Source organism: Syngnathus scovelli, chromosome 4 (genome assembly GCF_024217435.2).
Source record: "Syngnathus scovelli strain Florida chromosome 4, RoL_Ssco_1.2, whole genome shotgun sequence".
Taxonomy (NCBI): Eukaryota; Metazoa; Chordata; class Actinopteri; order Syngnathiformes; family Syngnathidae; genus Syngnathus; species Syngnathus scovelli.
Genome location: NC_090850.1, coordinates 23,896,211 through 23,916,055, shown reverse-complemented (window position 1 = coordinate 23,916,055; position 19,845 = coordinate 23,896,211). Strand labels below are relative to the sequence as shown.

Below are 19,845 nucleotides of genomic sequence, written 5' to 3'. Positions count from 1 at the left end.
AAACGTTCAAGATCGTTTGCAACCATTCCACCTTTCCCGGGGACGGACGGGTGCGTTCGATTCAATAGAGTCCTCCGTTCTGACTTGAAATTCTTCTTCTTCCCCGAGGTTGGCGCTCCCGAAAAATTCTTGGAAATTCTACGTGTTCAGAATTCTATTGAGAGCTTTATTTGAAGAACTGTACGAGGATTTACAGTAGGTCTATATATTCCCCGCAATGAACAATGATGTGGCGATTAGTTGCAATTTGCCATCAACCCTCTCTTATTTACTGATGACGACATCTTGATGCCAAGGCGACCATTTGAAGGCAGTTGAGAAGCGGCATTTGGTCAAAAGCAGTCCTTCGGGGCAGCCGAGGTCAAAGTTCCTCCAAGTCTTCACGCTTCAAGTGTCGCACGCGCACCGATGCTTGCTCAGTTGACTCGGGCTGGCAAATTTGGCCTGACACAGGTTGCAGCAGAAGGCTTTTTCGCCCGTGTGCTTCCTGGCGTGAATGTTCAAATTGCCTTTCTGCGCAAAGCTCTCGCCGCACACGGAGCAAGCGAAAGGTCTCTCGCCGGTGTGCGTCCTGGTGTGTTTCCGCAGACTGCCCTTCAGAGCAAACTTTTTTCCGCATACGGAGCAGGGAAAAGGTTTCTCCCCCGTGTGCGTCCTCATGTGGATGACCAGATTTCCCTTCTGCGAGAACTTCTCGCCGCACACTGAGCAGGGGAAGGGTTTCTCCCCAGTGTGCGTCCTCATGTGCTTCATCAGGTTTCCTTTCTGGGAGAACTTCTCGTCGCACACCGAGCAGGAGAAGGGTTTCTCTCCCGTGTGCGTCCTCATGTGCGTGGTCAGATTGACCTTCTGCGAGAAGCGCTCACCGCAAAGCGAGCAAGGGAAGGGTCGCTCGCCGCTGTGCGTCCTCATATGGATCATCAGCGTGCCTTTGAGCGAGAAACGGCCGCCGCACACGGCGCAGACGAAGGGTTTCTCACCGGTGTGGATCATCACGTGGCCCATCAAGTGCTCCCGCCGACCGAAGCTCTTGCCGCAAAATGGGCAGATGAAGAGGTCTTCCTTGGCGCACGCACTCAAGCTAGCGCCTCCCCGAGAACAGCCGAAGGCCGCGTGGCCCGGAGAGCCTCCGTCACGGCACCGCCCTCGCCACGCTCTGGTCTTCTGCTCCGGCTCGCCTTGGTCTCGCTCATCTTCGCCTTTCACGACCACTCGCATCGCCGGGAAATGGCTGAGGTCGGCCCGCTGCTCGTCGTCGTCACAACCGCTTGCGGGGCCACGCTCGCCACCTTCCCGGCTGACGTCTACTTCCTCCTGTTCCTGTTTGACGCGGAGGGGCTCTTGCCCCTGATCCTCTTTGACGTGGGGGGGCTGCGCTGCCTGCAGCTGCTGGCCGCCGCCTGTGAGACACAAAGCTACTTCAGAAAATATGATGGCCTCCCTCCGCGATGGCCATCAGTAGATTGGCCCGAGTTGGCACACTTGAATGCTTCAATGATAAAAGGAAGGGTGAGCTGAGCTGAGCTGAGCTGAGCTGAGCTGAGCCGAGCCGAGCCGAGCCGAGCCGAGCCTCAGCTGAGCCCCAGCTGAGCTGAGCCGAGCCGAGCCGAGCCAACCTCGCGCGCGAGACTCCATCCGAGCGTCGCTGCTCTTTTGGTTCCAAAAGGTTCCTGCTGGGCGTCCGCTAACCTTCTCTCATCGTCTATGGAAAATGTCAAGCGCCCAACCGCCAGCGCCCTCTTAGTTTCGATTTCACGAGCGCGCCAATGAGGCGGTCGCTTTGGCACATTTTGCTCCACGCGAAACCGAGGTCAACTTGACACTCACTGGGCTCTCGACTTTAGCATGTTGCTAACTCTTTGTTGGAAGCTAACACGCCAAGAACCCCGGAGCCGCTTTTAAGACCGCCGAGACCAAGCTAGGGTGACACAAAGGTTAAATTCTTGCGAGCCGATCGATGACGAAAGAATAAACCCGTTGGTTGGTCGGTCGGTCGGCTGACGTCACCTGTCATCAGTAAAGCGGTCGGACGTTTTGCTCACATTTGTCCGCGGCTCGGCGCCTGCTTCCTTGCTCACTTCCGCGTTTTTCTACTTCGCTTGACCCGATTGGACGACGGCGCCCGTGACGTCATCGGAGCCTCACCTCAAACTTTGCTCCAACGAGTAAACACGATACGAATTAAGGTGCTTCTGCGTTGTTCTTCAAATTCATAAGTGTAGCCATAGTTGTGTCAAGATGTACTACATTGCTGACGTTTGACAACCGGTTGCATTGTGCAATCGACAGTTATGTTTGATTGTAATGTCGAGTGCGCCGCCAGTTGAGTCTCAAAATGGCCGCCGCCGCCGGCTTATGGTACGGTCACACATGCTTTTTATCCGTCCGTCCGTCCGTCCATCCATCCATATGGCGCTGTTCAAGTGCGACTAGCGCAAGGGACGACGGTTGCTTCGGCAGATAGGCAGGCAGAAAAATGGTGCGAACCAGAGGGAATCGCAGCTCAACGGCTTCTCAACGGCTTCTCAACGGACTGACGAGCACACGGGCAGAGCGAGCACACTGGAAAGGTTTGATCTTTTATTAGCATCAGCCTTGTGAGTCGGTGCTTACAATAGGACCGACTCTATTCCCGTCCAATCCTCCCCAAAAAGCGCTGGCGCTAAATTGCTCGACTCTAGCCGTCCAAATCCATCTGAGCGCTGCTGCCCTCGCCGCCGCCGGCGCAGGCGTGTTTGTCGAGTTGCTGCTTGTGCGAGAATTTACCGTGGCACGAGTGGCAACCAAAGGGCTTTTCGCCGGTGTGCGTGCGCGCGTGCACGTTGAGCGTCCCCTTGATGGAGAATTTCTTCCCGCACACGTTGCAGGAGAAGGGCTTTTCTCCCGTGTGGATTCGGGTGTGTCCGATCAGGTGTCCCCGCTGAGCAAAGCCTTCGCCGCAGAAGGAGCACTTGAAAGGTTTCTCGCCGGTGTGCGTGCGCATGTGCTGGATCAAGGCGGGGCGCACGGTGAAGCCGGCGTCGCACTGGCTGCACTTGAAGGGCTTCTCGCCCGTGTGCTTCCTGGTATGCCGCATCAGGTTGCCTTTGAGGGAGAAGCGCTTGCCGCAGAAGGAGCAAGTGAAGGGCTTCTCGCCCGTGTGCGTCCTCATGTGGTAGACCAGATGCGCCTTGCGGATAAAGCGCTTGGGGCAAACGGTGCAGCTGAACGGTTTTTCCCCCGAGTGGATCATCATGTGCCGCTGCAGATCGGACATCTTGAAGAAGGCCGAGTCGCACAGGGAGCATTTGAAGTGCTTGGCGTCGAATCGCGCGTGGTCGGCCGGATAGCCCCTGGGCGCCGGGGGGCCGCCCGGCGAGCGGGCCGGCCGCTGAGCCGGCCGCTGAGCCGGCCGCTGAGCCCGCTCTGGCGTTCGGCTCTTGGCCGGCGCGGGCTTGCTGCTCGGCGCCTCCTCGTGCTCCTCCCGCCACGCCGGTCGCTCTTTGCCGTGGCTGGGCTCCTCTTCCCCCTTGGAGCTCAACTCCCGCCGCTGCTCCTGCTCGGGGGCCACGTCATCCTGACCCACGTCTGCGGGAACGCAGAAAGACAGATGCACTTTGGAACATCGCTCACCTTTTACAAACCGTCAGTGAAGAAAATGAGCCACGTTTGTTTGGCCCCTGCAGCATTTTAGCAGATGAGAAAGAATCGAACTACGCCTAGTTTTTACTCAATGCCAAATGTGGTTTCAGTTGCTCATACTTTTTTTAAAGGCACCGTCATTCACAAAAAAACGTTTCTAGTTGAATTGTAGTTCTTTATTTCTCGCCAACCATATGAACGTGTCTGCGTCAAGACTGAGGAGGAGCGGGACGGCGAGGATCTTTCGCCCCGCGCCGTCGAGAACTAATCCATGAGAAACTAATAAACACATACATAATACAAAGATGGAAAGCAATACTGGCGCAGCGCTACTACTTTCAGAGTAGAGTAGGATAGCTAAAGCCAGCCTTCCTCTTTTTCCAAACTTGCAATGCACATTGTTGAATAGTGGTCCCCAGGTGCGAACCAACCTGCTGTGCTCGAGTCCATGAGCGCGTCCAGAAGTTGTCGTTGCCGCAGGTTCTCCTCTTTGGTTCGAGAAAGTTCCACCTCGTACTCGCTTATGGTTCTCTCCAACACCGCAAATATTTCTTCCACGGCCGCGTTCAGCCGCTGGTTGACCAGAGCTCGCAGCATTTTCACTTTACACATTCTCGCGCGGTGACAAGAAGAAGAAGACCAACAAGACGATTGAGCCACTCGCGGCTGGCCTGGCGCGCGCTTCGCGGGCTGCTAACGACCTCCGTCCGTCCGTCCACCGCTCTTTGTTTGCAGCTAGCAGGCTACTAAGCAAGCGGGAGTCGCTCCCTCCCAAGTAACGAGTTTGCAGCCAACTGGACTGTTTCGTCTGTCTTGGTCTAACGACAAGGGGAACCCAAAGAAATAATGGGCCACACAGAAGTAGTAAAGGCAAGCCCCGAAAGGTTGATTTTCACGCTCAAGTCAGCTCCGGCTTAGCAACGTGTGGCGGCTAATTGGGGGACTTTTTTGTCGCCTTCCTTCTTCTTTGTCGTAATTGAAAGGCCCGTTTAGCGCTTATTCGCTCGATGCAACCACCTAGCGGTCGTTCAACACTGCCGCCCGCCATGTCAGGGCCACAATTAAGCTAGCAGCAGTGCGCATGCGTGGAACGGCCGCCATTGTGAACACCTTCGATGGTACCCCTCGAAGGACAAACAACATAAACACATCGCCTGTGAATGGAAAGTGCGCGTTCCTCGGTCTCGTCGCCATGGTAACAACAGGTTCTCCGCCAATAGAATTTTCTAACTGTAGAATTGTAAACAACAACAATAACATAGTTTTTAAAGAACAATAAAATAAACATCTTGAGAACTGTGCTGTATTAGACAACATTTCGTGACTTTTTTAGTTGCACTGGACAAATAACTATAGTTTGAAAAAGTAAACAAACATGAAGCACCTCTTGACTAGAAATAAGAACGGACAAAGTTGCTCTTAAATCAAATTCCAAACTGAATTTTACTTGGAAAAAAGATCCAAACTGGAGCATCATTGGGACTATTTTTCTTTTTACAGTTGTCATTGTAACATGAGAATGATTACAATTAGCTTCCCCACGTGTACACTGTGTTCACTTGAGAATGTGGACTCTGTTACGGCAAATTCAGTTTGGACAAACTTTATTTATTTATTTTTGTCATGTGGAAGACATTCAAGGCACACGCAACACTTTTGAATTGCAGTCAGAAAACAAAGTGGAGCAAAACACACCCAGCACACTAACACATGTTTTCCAGTTGTGACGCTTTAATGTTGAATGGCGTTTGGCCGCCGCCGCCGCCACCGCCGCTCCAGCTGCCGCCGCCGCTTTCCCCGCCAGCACACACGTGTTTGTCCAGCCGGAGCTTGGAAGCAAACTTCTCACCACACGTGTGACAGTCAAAAGCTTTGCCTCGCGTGTGACTTTGCATGTGTTTGACCAGTTTGGAGTGAAATCTGAAGTTCATGTGGCAGACGGAACACGAGAGCGGTTTCTCTCCGGTGTGGATCCTCACGTGTTCCACCAAACTGGCCTTTCGGGGGAACTTTTTATCGCAGAAGGAGCAGGCGAAGCGCTTCTCGCCCGTGTGCAGGCGCGCGTGTCTCAGGAGCGACGAGTGGACGCTGAAGCTGGCGTTGCACACCTGACAGGTGAAGGGCTTCTCGCCCGTGTGCGTTCTCACGTGGTTGACGAAGGTGGACTGAAACCTGAAGGTGGCGCCGCACACGCCGCAGGTGAACGACTTGTGGCCCGAGTGCTTTTTCATATGGCCCAGGAAGGTGGAGTGAAACTTGAAGGTCATGCGGCACGTCGAGCAGGAGAAATTGGCATCGCCTCGCGAGGGCTCCTCGGCCGCCGCCCCGGGCGCGTCGGCCGCCGCGTGGCTCCTGGCGTGTCTTTTCAAGTGTCCCTTGCTACTGTAGGTTTTATCGCATTGAGGACATTCAAAGAGTTTGCGGAGACCTCGGGCGTCTTCCTGGTCGGCGTGGCTCTCCGTCACCATTTTCTCAGAGATGATGCGGGCAACTCGGGCGTCTTCCCGGTCGGCGTCGCTATCTGTCGCCAGCTTCTCTGCGCTCTCGCCTTGCTCTTCATCTTCACTCTTGACGACGACGCACGTCACCGTCAGCTTGCCGAGGTCGCCGGCCTCGTGCGGCCGCTCCGCCGCCGTTGTCTCCTCTTTGCCGAGGGAGTGCTCCGGATCTGCCGCACACGAGAAGGCAAACGTCGGCAAAGTCTTCCCATTCCAGTAAGGCATCCACCTCGCAACATCGACGACGTGTTTTATTTTTATTTTTTAAACGTGCTTTACGACCGCAACGCACGACGGTGGCTTTTTTAGCGAGACTGCTTTAAGGGGACAGTCGAAAACTAAAAACAGGGCTTAATTGCAGAAAACCGCCATCGAGCTTCACCTAACTTTGACTTCTGCGCATATTACAAACGTGACAAAGTCGCGGGCCGCATTGTCGTTCATTGTTGATGATGATGATGATGGGAAACCGAACAAATGTTTTATTTTGCACGCACACAGACACAGGGGAGGGGGTCAAATTACTGTAGGAAGGGGCTCGGCACTGAGATTGGCCCGTTTCAGATTTTGGGCAATTTAGCAAGAGCGAGACGAGAATCTGATCGATCAAACAAACAAAGGTTTGCTTGCTCCGCCAGCCCGCCTGAGCTTGACACGTGTGTATTGGAGCGATCGCCTACATAGTTGGCATTTCGTGGAAGTGAAATGCTCCTCGTTTGATGACTTTTTTCGCTCGTATGAAAAGGCAAACTTCTCAAGTTTGCAGAAGTGGGCACGTCGTCATCCGTTTTGGTGAGTGAGTCTTGAGGGCAGCTTCGTGACGTGAAGCGCTTGCTTGACACGCACGGTGCCCCTTCAAGGAAAGCGACAACAAAGAAAAAAAAGTGTCAAGAGCAGGAAACAACCTGCTGGTGTGCGCGCGTCCGCTTGAGGCTTGAAAAGAGCGTCGAGGAGTTGACGCTGTCGCCGGTTCTCCTCTTTGGTACGACAAAGTTCCTCTTCGTAGTCTGCTATGGTTCTTTCCAACACCGCAAAGACTTCTTCCACGGCCGCGCTCAGCCGCTCGTTCACCAAAGCTCGCAGCATTTGGACTTTAAACATGTCGCCGGGGGGAGGAGAAGAAGAAGAAGAAGAAGGACAACAACAAACGAGCGGAAGGCGGCCGCTGAGCACGTGTCGCGCGGTTGGTTGTCTTTGTTCGCGGCTGACAAGCTCCAAGCTAGCTCGTGCGGCGAATGACCCGGGTGGGCTGAGCTGCCGATGTTCCTTCCCCCACTTGTACGTGACAAATGAAAAGAGAATGTTCCCAAGTTGACGCGGTGGCGGACGTGAGACGGCGCAACGTAAAGTGACGTTGCACGAAGTTGACGCGGTGGCGGACGTGAGACGGCGCAACGTAAAGTGACGTTGCACGAAGTTGAACGTCAGTGAAGCGGCCCTGCAGATCCAGGCTGCTGAATGGTTTGCGCATGCGCGGCGACGCGGCCCAAACGCATTTGCTGAGCGCATCTGCTCGTGAGGGTACTGCGCATGCGCTCGCCATGTCATGGCAAAAAGTAGCCCCTAGGAGGCGCTGCTATTCCTGGGTTCGCTCACGACTGCTTTCTTGCTTGGTTCATGCCCTTTTGGTCTCCAGATGATCTCTCTGTTAGCGTGTTAGCTGCTCACAAAGAACGAGAGACATACGTGCGTGTGTCAAATGTGAGCATGAAAAGATGAGGAGGGGGGAGTGAGGGGGGGACAAACGAAGAAAAGAACACCAAACACAAGGAAGGGAGGGAGGGAGGGAGCCTCTGCAGCAAGCGATTCACCGGGAAGGAAGGTCACCTTGAAAGAAGACGCTGGCGTCCGTCCGTCCGTCCACACGGGGGTCAAAGCCTTTGCCTACTTGAGCTTGTGAGTCGGTTGAGCTTAACAGCCGCAGGGTTGTCAGGATTTGACATTGTGCACGCGCGTGTCTGGAGCGGGCCTTTGACTCCAAACACAACAACATTTACGACTCACTTTTTATGGCGGTCAAGAATTGAAAGGAAAAGTCGCAACACTTGCAAGCATTCTCAGCGCAGGACTGACTGACGGCGGCGACCGAGCGACCTTCTCTCAGACTTGGGGTTTCTCAACAATGAACCTTTACTTAAGTCTGCTTTCTCCAAATCACAGTTTTCAGCGTCAACGTGTCGAGCTGCTCTTTCAAAACCCGGCCGGCAGCGAAACATTCCCCGAGAGAAAGCGGGCCAAAGCACACATGTACCGGCATGTCTTGCGAGTGGGCGGCCGCCGTAGCGCTAACACGATTTCCCGTCCGGCTCCAACTGCGAAGCCAACGTGCCATCACAGCCGCGCTTCTCGGCGGCAGCGTGTTTCCGCATGTGCGTCCTCAAGTTGCACTTGTGAGCAAAGGTTTGCGCGCACACGGAGCAGGAAAAAGGTTTTTCCCCCGTGTGCGTTCTCATGTGTGCCACCAGAATGGCTTTGGTAGCGTAGCCTTCACCGCACACCGAGCAGTGGAAAGGTCTCTCGCCAGTGTGTCTCCTCGTGTGAATCTTCAAACTGCACTTTGACGAGTACCTTTGGCCGCAGACCGAACAGGGGAAAGGTCGCTCTCCCGTGTGAGTTCTCACGTGGACCGTCAAAGTGTCTTTGCGGGTGAATCTTTCGCCGCACGTTGCGCAAGCAAATGGTTTCTCTCCGCTGTGTTTCCTGGTGTGAACCAACAGGATGGCCTTTGTGGCGAAGCCTTCGCCGCAGACTGAGCAATCAAAAGGTTTCTCGCCCGTGTGTCTCCTCATGTGAGCCTTCAAGTTGCTCCTGGAAGAAAAGGTCTGGGTGCAAACTGAACACGCAAAAGGCTTTTCCCCAGTGTGCGTCCTCATGTGCTCCGTCAGCGTGTGCTTCCGGGGGAATCTCTCGCAGCAGAGCGAGCAGGCAAAGGGTTTCTCCCCGGTGTGCGTTCTCACGTGCGACTTCAAATTGCTCTTGGAAGAGAACTTCTGAGAGCAGAGTGAGCAGGGAAAGGGTTTTTCGCCCGTGTGCGTCATCACGTGCGACCTCACATGCGTCCTCCTCGTGAAAACTTTGCCGCAAAAGGCACAAGCGAAGGGCTTTGCTTCGGTCTCGGGGTGGGTGTCGAGCGGGTGCCATAGTGCGGCCGACGCGCCGCCCGCCTCTGATGCGCCGCCCGCTTCCGACTCACTTTGACCTCTGTGAAGCTGTGGAGGCTCACCTGGATCATCTTCAGCCTTGACAACCACCCGTATGACGGAAAAGCATGTGACGTCAGCCCCGGCTCGCTCCTCTCGCTTCTGCTGCTGCTGCTGCTGCTGCTGCTGCTGCTGCAGACGCTCCGGGGCCTCCTGAGCGATGTCCATTTCCTCAATTTCCTCTTTGACGTCGGGGGGCCCGTCATGCTCCTCTTCCATCTTCACGCGAGGCCACTCGGGTTTCCGTGTGTCTGAATGCTCCTCTGCCATTGTGGTGCGCGCGGGCCTGGTGTCTGCAGGACGCAAAACCCGGAAGAAAAAGTCACAGTGTGCGTGCTAGCAACAAACAGGAAGAGGACCCTACATTGGAACAGTGTCTTATCAAAGTGAGAAGAAAGTCTTGCCTTTTTGGCTAAACCTCGACCCCCCACCCCCCCAGGCGTTTCTTGGACTTGAAAGTTTGGCCCCAAATTTACAGTTGACAAACGAGCGTCAAAAAGAGCGAAGGCTGCACTTACCGTTAATAATGTTACTAATAAAAGAATGTTGTGTTCACACGCTCGATCCTGCGGAATATCAAAACAAGTGTGAGCGTCAAAATGGAAAGCAACCTGCTGCGTGCGAGTTCATGTGAGCGTCCAGGAGTTGACGCTTTGGTTGCTCCTCGCACTCCGCCCTGGTTCCCGTCCACATGTCCGAATCAACAACAACAACAACAACAAAAAGATGAGCGTTTCTGAGCCGTGCGACGGACGCGCGGGTGATGACGTCACGCCACACGCTGTCGCGGTTGCAGTGACGCCACCATACGTCGCTTCAATTCTTTTCCGACCTCGATCCGGTGCTGACATCTGCTGGCGCTACGACGCAACCGCTACGCTCTCAAGTGTTCAGATTTGCTGAACTTGCTGAACTTGCTGAACTTGAGCTTGTCCAAATTGTCCTGGAGATTTCTGCAAGTCGCAACAGTTTCCCATATCTGTCATCTTTCGCCAAAGGAGACAGCACGGCTCATTAGCTTTGTGTGTTTTTCCATCATTTGCAAACATCAGCCTTTATTTAAGAAATATTTTTACCGCTTAGCTGACTGTGTTATGAACCAAACCAGTAATCATTCAATCTGTGGGCTTTTTTTGTTTTTTGCATTGTTGATTTGAAATATCGTAAATCAAGGGGTGGAAGTTGAATCAATTGTAATCGGCGAATTGATTGATTAATTATTCGTACTTCGAGGTTTTTTTTCTTTTCTTTTTTTTAAATGAAAAAAAAAAAGCCAACTTTAAGGTTCCCGCTATGCGTTATCTGAAATTACGTACGTGTGCGCAGGTGCGAGCAGACAGTGACGAGTGAACGTTTGGAATCAGTTTATTTGTCATTTTGCAGAAGTGAACACATATCAGTTGACACGTTTGTGGAGAATCTCAGTGCAGATATAAAAAGATGCACCCTAAAAAGGGAGCAAGCGTGTCAAACGGGGTGCGCGTGGACGTGACAAAAAAAAAAACAACAACAACAACCCAGCACAACACACGCACACTGTGGTTTAAAAAAAAAAAAAAAACGGCGATCCATCCAACTTTGTACCAACTAAGAGTCCATGAACAAACAGGTGGTGTTATTTCACCACATGCACAGGCAGGTCATATTTGCGCTCACAAAACGGCAATTTATTGTCGTACGGTTACGACTTTTCTCCTCGGAAACGCGTCCAAGTACGTGTCATAACATTCTGTCTCCTTTAGGGTGTGGACCTTGATGGCTCCCACGAGCGATGAGACGAATGATTGAAGAGAGCCTTGTGACTCTTTGAAATGGAGGTAACTCGTAGCTGAGACGCTATGACGCTGTGACGCTGTGACGCCGTGACGCCGTGACGCTGGGACGCCGTGACGCCGTGACGCGCGCGCCAGGAGGTCCACTCGAGCCGCTGGACAAACTCGTGGTTGAAAAGTATACAGCAGATGAATAAGTCGGGCAATAAATAGTTTCCCGGCACACGGGAGAAGTATAAAACCTTCCTGAAATATAAAAATAGAAGAGGCTCGGTAAACACGTGGGCGCCTCACCTGCTCTACAAAAAGCTACCACGCCCAAGGAGCGCGTCGCCTCACAGCTTGCCGAGGCCGCGCGCGTGCGCTCAGTCGCTGCTTCTCCGGTGCACGGAGCGTGGAGACTTTCGTTGCGCGCAAGTGGAAATAGAATCGGGCGTGCAGTGAATTGGTGGCGTTCCAAAACAGGAGGGAACGTCTTTTTTTTTTTTTTCCCCCAAGGCGCGCGCGTCCCAGCCGTGGGCTCGAAGGCGGAACGACCGAGCGCTGGCCGGATGATTCGGACATTTGTTCCAGCGAAGGAAAATGAACCACTTTAAGCTGTCCAAGTGCAACACGTGGGAACAATGGAAGGAAGGTCTTCAAAGGTAGCACAGCAAACAAGAGTTCCAAAGAAAACACAGCAGTTTGTCGTCCTCGCTGGCGGGAAAAACAAAATGCACGAACCACAGAGGAGAAGACGGGAAGAATCCAATCTGTCCGCGGGGGGGTCGAACGGGAGGGAGCGCACGTTTGCCGTGGCACTCACCCGAGCGGCTCCTTCCTGCGCTAAGGCGGCCCGGCTTCAGTAGGGCTTGCTGTCGTTCTTGGAGCGCTTGAGCTGCACCTTGAGGCGCTTCATGCCGATCTGAAATCCGTTCATGGACTGGATGGCGGCCTGCGACGACACCGGGTTGTCGTAACTCACGAAGCCTGGAGGGTCACAAGCTCTCGGTTACAAACGCGGCGATCGATTTTGACGATGAAGTCGCTCAGAGCACAGCGAGCTGGCTCGTTTCCCACATCGTCCTAGTGAGCCTTTGCTCGGCTCAATATCCATCCGGCGCCGTGCGTGCGTGCGTGCGAGCGTGCGTGCGTCAAGCGCATTTGACACGATCGAGACTGACCAAAACACTTGCTGAGGTTGGTCTGCTTGTCAATGAAGACCTTGGCCGAGATGACGTTGCCGAAGGGCGCAAACATCTGGAGCAGGTCCTGGTCGCCGAACTCTTGAGGCAGGTGGTAAATGAAGAGGTTGGCGCCTTCCGGACCTGCGAAGAAGCGGCTGGTGATGTGCGTAAAAGCTCCCGTTGACGCGGCGGGGGCCCTGCTTTCTGGGCACGCTCTCTGGGCAACAGCCGCTCGGCTCGTCCGTGGCTACAACACGGCCGCCCATCGGCACTCTCTCTCCTCACCCCCGTCTGGGCGGCCAAATGGGGCGCACCTTTGCTCGTTTGTATTTGGCGGGCGCACGCATTGACAAGCGGAGCTTCATTTTGTCAGCTCGCCTCGCTGAATCAGGTGCTTTGCCGCCACCTAGCGATATGGAAGTCAAATTGCGGGGCTCAACGACTCTGGGCTTTGCCCAGCTCAGCTCCCACGCGGCAGGCAGGGCAGGGCAGTGCACGGCACGGCACGGCAGTGGGTGGTGGCCACAACTCTTGTGCTCTCGGGCTCGATTTCCTATTTGCTCAGTAATCTCGCCGCAGAACTCACCTTCCTTTTGGCTGCCCGCGGCCGAGACGCTCTGCTGCGACAGCAGGCTTTGGTTGTAGAGTCCCGGCAGCGCGGTGGCGGCGGCGGCAGCGGCGGCGTACTGCTGGATTCCGGAGTAAGCCTGACTCAGCGCCTCCATGGTGCCCCCGGAGCCGTTGGACAGGCCTCCCGAGCCCAGGCTGCCGTTCAGAGCGGCCATTCCTGCACGGAGGGAGGGAGGAGTGAAAGCGCGATTGCATGCCCGCCCGTCCGAGGGTGGAAACTTGGAGCAAAAGCTTCACCCCGCGACACCCACGCACGGCCAATGCGCTCGCTCGCTCGATCACTCACTCGCTCGGTCGGTCGGTCGGTACCTGCGAGCGAGCCCACGTTGAGGCCGGCTCCCGCGCCGGCGGCCAGAGACTGCAGCGTTCCCAGAGACCCGGCGGCGGGGTTGACGGACGACACGCTGCTGGAGGTGGGCGACGAGCCTGACGCGACAGCACAGTGCCAAGTCCGTTTGGGTCGCGCACGAGGCCGCTCAATTGGAGGTTCGGCCGACGCAAGTGCACGTTTCCGCTTGTATTCCTCTCGTATCAATTTTGGTGTCACCTACAACACCTGAACGGTGGTTGACTTGTATGTCATACTTGGGAACGGCTTTTGATTGGAAAAAAAAAAGTCATTTTTTGAGCATTCACAAAAAATTGCATGCGGGGGGGGGGGGGTGCAATTATGATTATTATTGCCACCCTATAAACAACTCTATGCGTGCGTGCTTGCGTGCGTGGCAAAAGCACACACGCTTCCAACCTGCTTTGCGGCTACACATTACATTAAAATGACGGCTGGAATGTTTGTTCCATATATCAAATATATTTGCGGGGGGGGCACAACATTTATTTGAGGGGGCCAGGCCTGGTTCTGCTTTTGAGTGACATACAAGCAGCGGAGTGACACCCGCCGGCCAGGTTGGCTTTTTTTTGGTATATTTCCGACCGACCGACCGACCGACCGACCCACGCACGCACGCACGCACGCCCGCACATGTCACTTGCTGTCGGGCTTCGGGGGCATCTGGCGAGCGCTTTTCAACGTGCAGACGGACAGCCCCCGTTTCAGCAGCTCCCAAGTCGAGCGCAAGGCCAACAATCGCACGTGGCGCTGGTACCTGAGCTGGTGAGTGCACTTAGGGGACTGCTTGATGCGGTCATGGCGCCCGAGCCGGTTCCTGAGGCCTGGCTGGCGGTCGCTGCTGCCAAGGCGGCCAAATTCTGCATGGCATTCAGACCTGATGTGCACACTGACACGCAAACACGCGTCAGCTCGCTCGCTCGCTCACCTCTCACCGACGACAGCCGGGTAAGTTTGTACTATTACCAAGTATTCGTCAGTTTCAATTGAAAAAGAAGCAATCCATCTAAACTTTTGAACGTGTACCTGCAGCGGGGTGCGGGTTGCCGAGTGCGTTCCCCGCCGAGGCCGACTGCTGCAGCAGCTGCAAGTAAATCTGCACACATGCAGCAAACGGGTCACGCTGTCGTGATCTTCTACATGCATTCAAAATCAAACGACTCCTTGTATGCAACGATGCGGTGCGCGCAGTCGGCAGCAATTCAAGTGCAAGTGCAAAGCGCGGCACCGCGGCGCGGTGGCGCGGCACCGCACGGCGGCGCAGCACGGCGGCGCGGCACGGCACGGCACGGCACGGCACGGCACGGCACGGCACGGCACGGCACGGCACGGCGGCCGGGTCGCATTGGCAGACGGACCGTTCGGCACGCGCGTCCTTTTTCTTTGCTTCAAAAGCCAAATTTGACAAATCCATTTGACCTCGCGTGCAAATCGTCTCGCCAAATGAACGGGGCATTGAATGACAAAGTGCCAAGTGAAGTGTTTCCCCAACATGCAGCGACGCTTCTCAAATGGCGGCCAAGACTCTGAGGCGGACTTACGGCCAGGTACTGCGGGCCCAGAGCTCCCAGCCCGCTCAGGTTGCCCCACATGGACGCGGCGCTGAGTTGCTGCATCTGCTGCTGCAGTTGAAGCGCCAAGCGTTTCTGCTCTTTGTCCTTCTGGGTGTCGGCAAACTTGACCACCACGGGTGACGAGCAGCCCTGAACGCAACACACGCACAGCGCGCCGTTGCCGCCAACACGTGGACAAATACCAGCGCGGCCGTGCCTACTTGGCTGGCGGAGTGAATGAGGAAAACGGTATCGGTTAAAAAAACAAACCAACAAAACGAACTAAGGAGAGTTGAAGTCATCATCCGGTGCATGCCGACTCTCAGCTTGTATTTGCGCGCGTGTTTGTTTCCAAAGCATCGTGTGCGTGCGTGCGTGCGTGCGTGCGTTTCACCTCCATGGTCTGTGACTGGTGCATGGACTTGATGGCGGCCTGGGCCATCTGTCTAGCTGTGAAGGTCACAAAGGCGCAGCCTGAAACACACAAAGACGCATGTAGCGAGCGGACTGACATTGTTAGTAGACGGGAAGGTTTTTTTCCGTGCGCGCGAAAAGAAAGGCTTACGTGGGCCGATCTGACGACAACAAACGAGACGTGAACAAATAGTTTGAGCGGAACGTCAAACTTCCGAACTTGATTCACAAGTTTTGAAATTGCGTTCATTGGGTGGCTGGCGTTGCGCATCTTTTTTTTTTCTTTCTTTCTGACTTTGTCCAATCGGCCTTTAGCCTTTGCCGCGTCAATGTATCCTGCTCCGGGCTGGGCAATGCAACCAAGGGGGCGCTCTTTTGTTTTTGTTTTTTTTCTTCTTCTTTTTCATTGCCGCACAGCGGACGTTGCGGCGAGACGCTTATTGCAGACGCTTGGCCCGACTTACGACAACGAGACAGGCGCGAGCGACAATGTTCCGATGTCCGTAGAAGACGGCGGTCACCTCGGCTCAGTCCATCGGGGCCCCGAAGTATGCGACACTCTTCGATCTGGCCGTAGGGCGAGAACATCAAGCGCATGTCGTTCTCGGTACACTTCTTGGAGATCATGCCGATGAACAGCTTCCTGTCCTCCACGGCTGCATGCGCGACACGCAGCGTTAGCGCGCAAAGGCAGCCAGGGGGCGTGCGTGCGTGCGGGCGTGCGGTCATGGGCCGAGGCTCACCGTTATTCTTCTCGCTGTCAGCCGGCTTCATCTGGATGGGGTGGTGCATCTGCATGGAGGAGGCAAACGCGCTCGGCGTCAGCGCCTTTATCGGCTTTGGAGCGTACGTGGGATTAATTCATGGAGTTGTCTTCTCATTCTACTCTGTACATTCGTTTAAAAGTGATCAAAAAGCATTGACTGTAAACTGAAGCTTCCTTGCAGCTAGCCTCCTTGCAGCTACCTTCCTTTTGCCAGCGTGCTGCTGCTGCTGCTGCAGCTGCTGCTTTAAGTTGTAGCGCCGTCATGAACGTTTTCTTGATGGCTCAAGAAGATCAAGTCAATTCCCCCAAAAATCGCTCATTATTTCTATTTGGAACCAAAATGGAATGCGACGATGGGTGAGCTGCGTCGGCAGGGCGGATGCTTGTTTCCACACAAAACAGTCAAAGTTGAGCCCAAAGGACGCCGCCACTCACCCCTGGTAGAATCTTCATGTTGTGTAGAGCGTTCTGCGCTTCCAAGGCCGACTTGCGGGTGTAGTATGTGATGAAACAGCAGCCTGCCGCCAGACAACACACACACACGCACACGCACACACACAAACACACACTCTCTCTCAACAACTGAATGACGCCGTATGGTCCAGACCGTCGTGCAGATCGCAGGAGACTTTGATTCCAAGTATTTGTTTCCGTTCCAATCAGAACAAGATTTTTACGGGACCGTCAGACACGAGAGATGCCGAGTGTTTGAAGGCCGTCTTTGGAAAATACACAAGCGCTCGCCTTTGCTCTGCGGCGGGTTCTGGCTGCGGTCCTTGAGAACGTTGATCTCGTACACGGCGCCGTACGGCTCAAAGAGCTCGCGCAGCTGCTCCTCCGACCAGGAGCGCGGGATCTGGCCCACAAACATCTTGATGGCGTCCACGTCCGGCTGATCGGGGTGGTCCAAGGACCCGTTCATCTTCTTGCCACTGCGGAGACACACAAAAGCGTCACGTCGCTTTGCTCCTCCATCAGAACCCGACAGGGCTCCAGATGGGGGCCCGGGAACAGGCGAGGTGCACCGCCGGCCGCGCCGGTTCCTCGCTCATTCAGCTCAGAGAAATCTGCCGGAGGCAGACCAGCCTTCAGATCTTCACACCGAGTTGCGGTTTTTATTCTTTCTGGTCACAGCTTCTGCTCCAAATTGAAGGAGAAATCTCTTCAAATTGCCTGACTGGAGCAGAAGTCGTGAATCTTCACAGATCACTCGGATCACGTCGCCTTTTGTTCTCACTCAAGAACTTTTCGGATGAAGGGCAAACCACTTGCATCCGTTACGTCGCTAGCGTGCGCTTTCTCCCGGGTAACGTCGTTGGCCACGACCGACGATCGGACGGGAAAACCAAAACCTAGGACAAATAGTCAAGCGCGGGAAGAAAACGGCGACTCACACAGGACCGGAGTTCAACGAGCAATGATCCACCATCATCTCCGGGAGGAAGTCCAGTTTAAAAGACGCCATGGTGGCCAAAGAAAAACAAAACGCACACGCGGGAGGATGAGCCGCTGGAAGTCAATCGTGGCGCCGCTCGCTGAGAGCTCCGCACCCACACGCAGACAACCTGGCCGGCGGAGCGCCGCGGTCAGAGCACGAGGCCGAGGAAGCGCGGCCGGAGGATGACAGCCAAAAGGCCTTTGCGGGAAACGCCGATGCCGGCCGGCCGGATGGGGGAGGGAGGGCAGAGGGGAGGGGAGGGACAGAGGGAGCGAGGGAGGGAGGACGGACGGACGGGCGGGCGGGCGGTCGGGTGGGGGCCGCGGTGGCCACAATCAAAATGCTGATGACCCGTGCCGTCGCTTTTGTGAGCGTTTCTCCTAGGCCAGCAGAACTGGCTGCAGCGTCAGATAAACAGTGTGTCAGATTGATGGCGGCGATAAGGCCCAGCGGGCGCCAATGAAAAGAGGCAGTCAATGCGGCCACGCGGGCCGCCCCGTAATCCCGGGACCGGCGCCGCCCAACTGAGTTCCGGCCACGGGGGCTGGATGGGTGGGGGAGGCTGTCAGTTTGGCTCAGCGCGCCTCCGTCCTGATGACTCGGCCAGTTGGCAGAAGCCGCCTCCTTCCATTTTGAGTAAGACCCGCAAATACCGGACCCGGAATGTCGTCGGCAATTACGTTCCGCTGATGCTGGGTCGGGTCGGCTTCAAGAGGGCTTCAAGCCGGGACTTCGAGTCTAGTTTATTGCCTCCTCCATTCCATCTTCCCGGCCACTTTGACCAACTAGTCCCAGCCGGGAGAGAAGTCCCTCTCCGTTGTCATCTCGGCCGTGAACCGCCGGCGTTAAAGCTTGCGTGACGATAGCGACGGAAGCGGCGCACCGTGTGCAAAAATCAGTGACGCGCTAGCGAGGCCAGCGAACCGGAGCCCCTCAAGGCCCCCTGAAATGGTGTCCTCCCTCCAGGGTTAGGAACAGCGGCGCCAGTAAGTAAAAACCCGGCCAGAGTTCCGCTTTTGCCACGGGTGCTTCTAAGCTTGCTTGCTCCATGGGAGCTGGGTGAACAGGAGCACCTAAGGAGCACTCAAGCCTAACTGTGGCAGAGTTTTCACTTCCTGGACCCGGATTCGACACCTCTAGGGATGACTCGTCCACTCCTCAGTGAGAAAGGGCAGCCTGGATGGGCCGAGTCCAACCCTCAATGGTCCGCTCCTCAGATAGAGAAAGGGCAGCCTTGGCCGAGTCCAACCCTGGACGGAATCCGCAACGCAGATCAAACTAGAAAGAGCGATATTATTGACAGCGACGTCTGTGGAAAGACCGATACCCCGGAAACAATTGTAAACCTTTGAATGTCATGAAACGAAAAAGTAAAAAAGTTCTTAAATGATTGACAAACGCATCATAAGAAATGCAGCAGCAGCAGCATGGTGCCTGCCTGTCTGTCAGTGGACCACCACGCTGCTTGCCACTCGACATCACGTGACTGATTCCAGAAATGATCGATAGTGCTGTGCAACTATTTGGAGTCTCCCTCCGCAAGTACAGTCCAACACACCAATTTCTCGCCATTACTCTGCCAAGGTGCAATCAAGTTTCTTATTTTGAAAACTTTTGCCGCTTCCGCGTTAGTAGGTGACATCGCGCGGTACCCTCCTTTCGGATATAAATAGTGACCAAAAGAGAATGTATTATTAGTGGGCAAAAAAAAGTCTTCTCACTCGTCGCACTTGACACCATGCAACCTCTCGCCATGCATAAACGCCCACGCATGGCGAACTAGTCGGATTGTTGTCACGTTAGTTGCAGCGTTAGCGTGTAGCCAACCAAGACCAATAAGTTTGACAGCCAGCTGCGAGGGGTGCGCGCACGCGCACGCACGCACGCACGCACACGCAGCTTCAGCTCGGCTAAGCTAGGCTAGGCTAGGCTAGGCTAAGGTGGCTGGCTGGCTCGCTGGCTGGCTGGCTGCTTAGCACACGAGCGCGCCCAACAAGCCTTTCCCAACTTGAAATGAGCAACTTACCCGCGGGTCTTTTACGCCAGACTTTATTTGACTGGTTTTGGCTCAGAGCAGGGTGCCGTGTTGGACGTTGACCGGCAAATGTTATGTTATGTTGTGCTGTACACTTTCAAATCGACAAGTTGAAGCAAGCGGCGACTACTCGTAACTTGACAGATTTTGACAGGTAGCCGTGACTGCATGTGTTAAAATGGCAGGCACTCGCCCCTACTCGGGCCCCTACCACCGCATCTGTCCAATGGGGGCGGGGGTGGAGGCGGGTGCTCCGAGGCAATTTCAGACCTTTTTGTTCAGTCGTTGCGTCTTTTTTGTTAATAATCGTACTTTATTTCAAACGCTTCATAATTTGTGGGTCAGAGATAGAGACGGAGTTAGTGTCAAAATATTCCCTGCCTTTAAGTGGAAGGTGGTACCG

At 54.9% G+C, this 19,845-nt stretch overlaps 4 protein-coding genes across 11 annotated transcripts; all 4 read right to left on the bottom strand.

Moving 5' to 3' along the window:
- Positions 1-145: 145 nt before the first annotated feature.
- Positions 146-4,671, bottom strand: LOC125966837 (zinc finger protein 271). The gene is made up of 4 exons (XM_049717313.1): positions 4,053-4,671; positions 2,680-3,567; positions 2,043-2,105; positions 146-1,400 (listed from the first exon to the last, which is right to left on the bottom strand). The coding sequence occupies exons 1-4, from the start codon at positions 4,231-4,233 to the stop codon at positions 388-390; spliced, it is 2,145 nt and encodes a 714-aa protein (XP_049573270.1). The 5' UTR covers positions 4,234-4,671; the 3' UTR covers positions 146-387.
- A 537-nt stretch (positions 4,672-5,208) lies between these two features.
- LOC125966975 (zinc finger protein OZF) lies at positions 5,209-10,099 on the bottom strand. 6 transcript variants are annotated; one of them, XM_049717606.2, is made up of 4 exons: positions 9,343-9,481; positions 7,947-8,094; positions 7,025-7,779; positions 5,209-6,289 (listed from the first exon to the last, which is right to left on the bottom strand). In XM_049717606.2, exons 3-4 carry the CDS (start codon positions 7,665-7,667, stop codon positions 5,325-5,327), a joined length of 1,608 nt encoding a protein of 535 aa, XP_049573563.1. In that variant the 5' UTR covers positions 7,668-7,779; positions 7,947-8,094; positions 9,343-9,481; the 3' UTR covers positions 5,209-5,324. The 6 variants fall into 6 exon arrangements, with proteins under 6 accessions (XP_049573563.1, XP_049573564.1, XP_049573565.1 ...); XM_049717607.2 differs by lacking the exons at positions 7,025-7,779; positions 7,947-8,094 and adding an exon at positions 9,931-10,099 and having other exon boundaries at positions 9,343-9,612; XM_049717608.2 differs by lacking the exons at positions 7,025-7,779; positions 7,947-8,094 and adding an exon at positions 9,838-10,083 and having other exon boundaries at positions 9,343-9,612.
- Positions 8,403-9,309, bottom strand: LOC137840267 (gastrula zinc finger protein XlCGF57.1-like). The gene has a single exon (XM_068650547.1). It carries the CDS (start codon positions 9,155-9,157, stop codon positions 8,405-8,407), a length of 753 nt encoding a protein of 250 aa, XP_068506648.1. The 5' UTR covers positions 9,158-9,309; the 3' UTR covers positions 8,403-8,404.
- A 567-nt stretch (positions 10,100-10,666) lies between the features above and the next one.
- On the bottom strand, positions 10,667-19,649 carry celf1 (cugbp, Elav-like family member 1). 3 transcript variants are annotated; one of them, XM_049717615.2, is made up of 14 exons: positions 19,434-19,649; positions 17,364-18,685; positions 16,714-16,901; positions 16,405-16,487; positions 15,947-15,995; positions 15,725-15,859; positions 15,184-15,263; positions 14,778-14,939; positions 14,263-14,332; positions 13,994-14,125; positions 13,197-13,313; positions 12,844-13,044; positions 12,255-12,398; positions 10,667-12,060 (listed from the first exon to the last, which is right to left on the bottom strand). In XM_049717615.2, exons 2-14 carry the CDS (start codon positions 17,432-17,434, stop codon positions 11,933-11,935), a joined length of 1,560 nt encoding a protein of 519 aa, XP_049573572.1. In that variant the 5' UTR covers positions 17,435-18,685; positions 19,434-19,649; the 3' UTR covers positions 10,667-11,932. The 3 variants fall into 3 exon arrangements, with proteins under 3 accessions (XP_049573572.1, XP_049573574.1, XP_049573573.1); XM_049717617.2 differs by lacking the exon at positions 13,197-13,313 and having other exon boundaries at positions 19,434-19,648; XM_049717616.2 differs by lacking the exon at positions 17,364-18,685 and having other exon boundaries at positions 19,434-19,647.
- Positions 19,650-19,845: the final 196 nt, after the last annotated feature.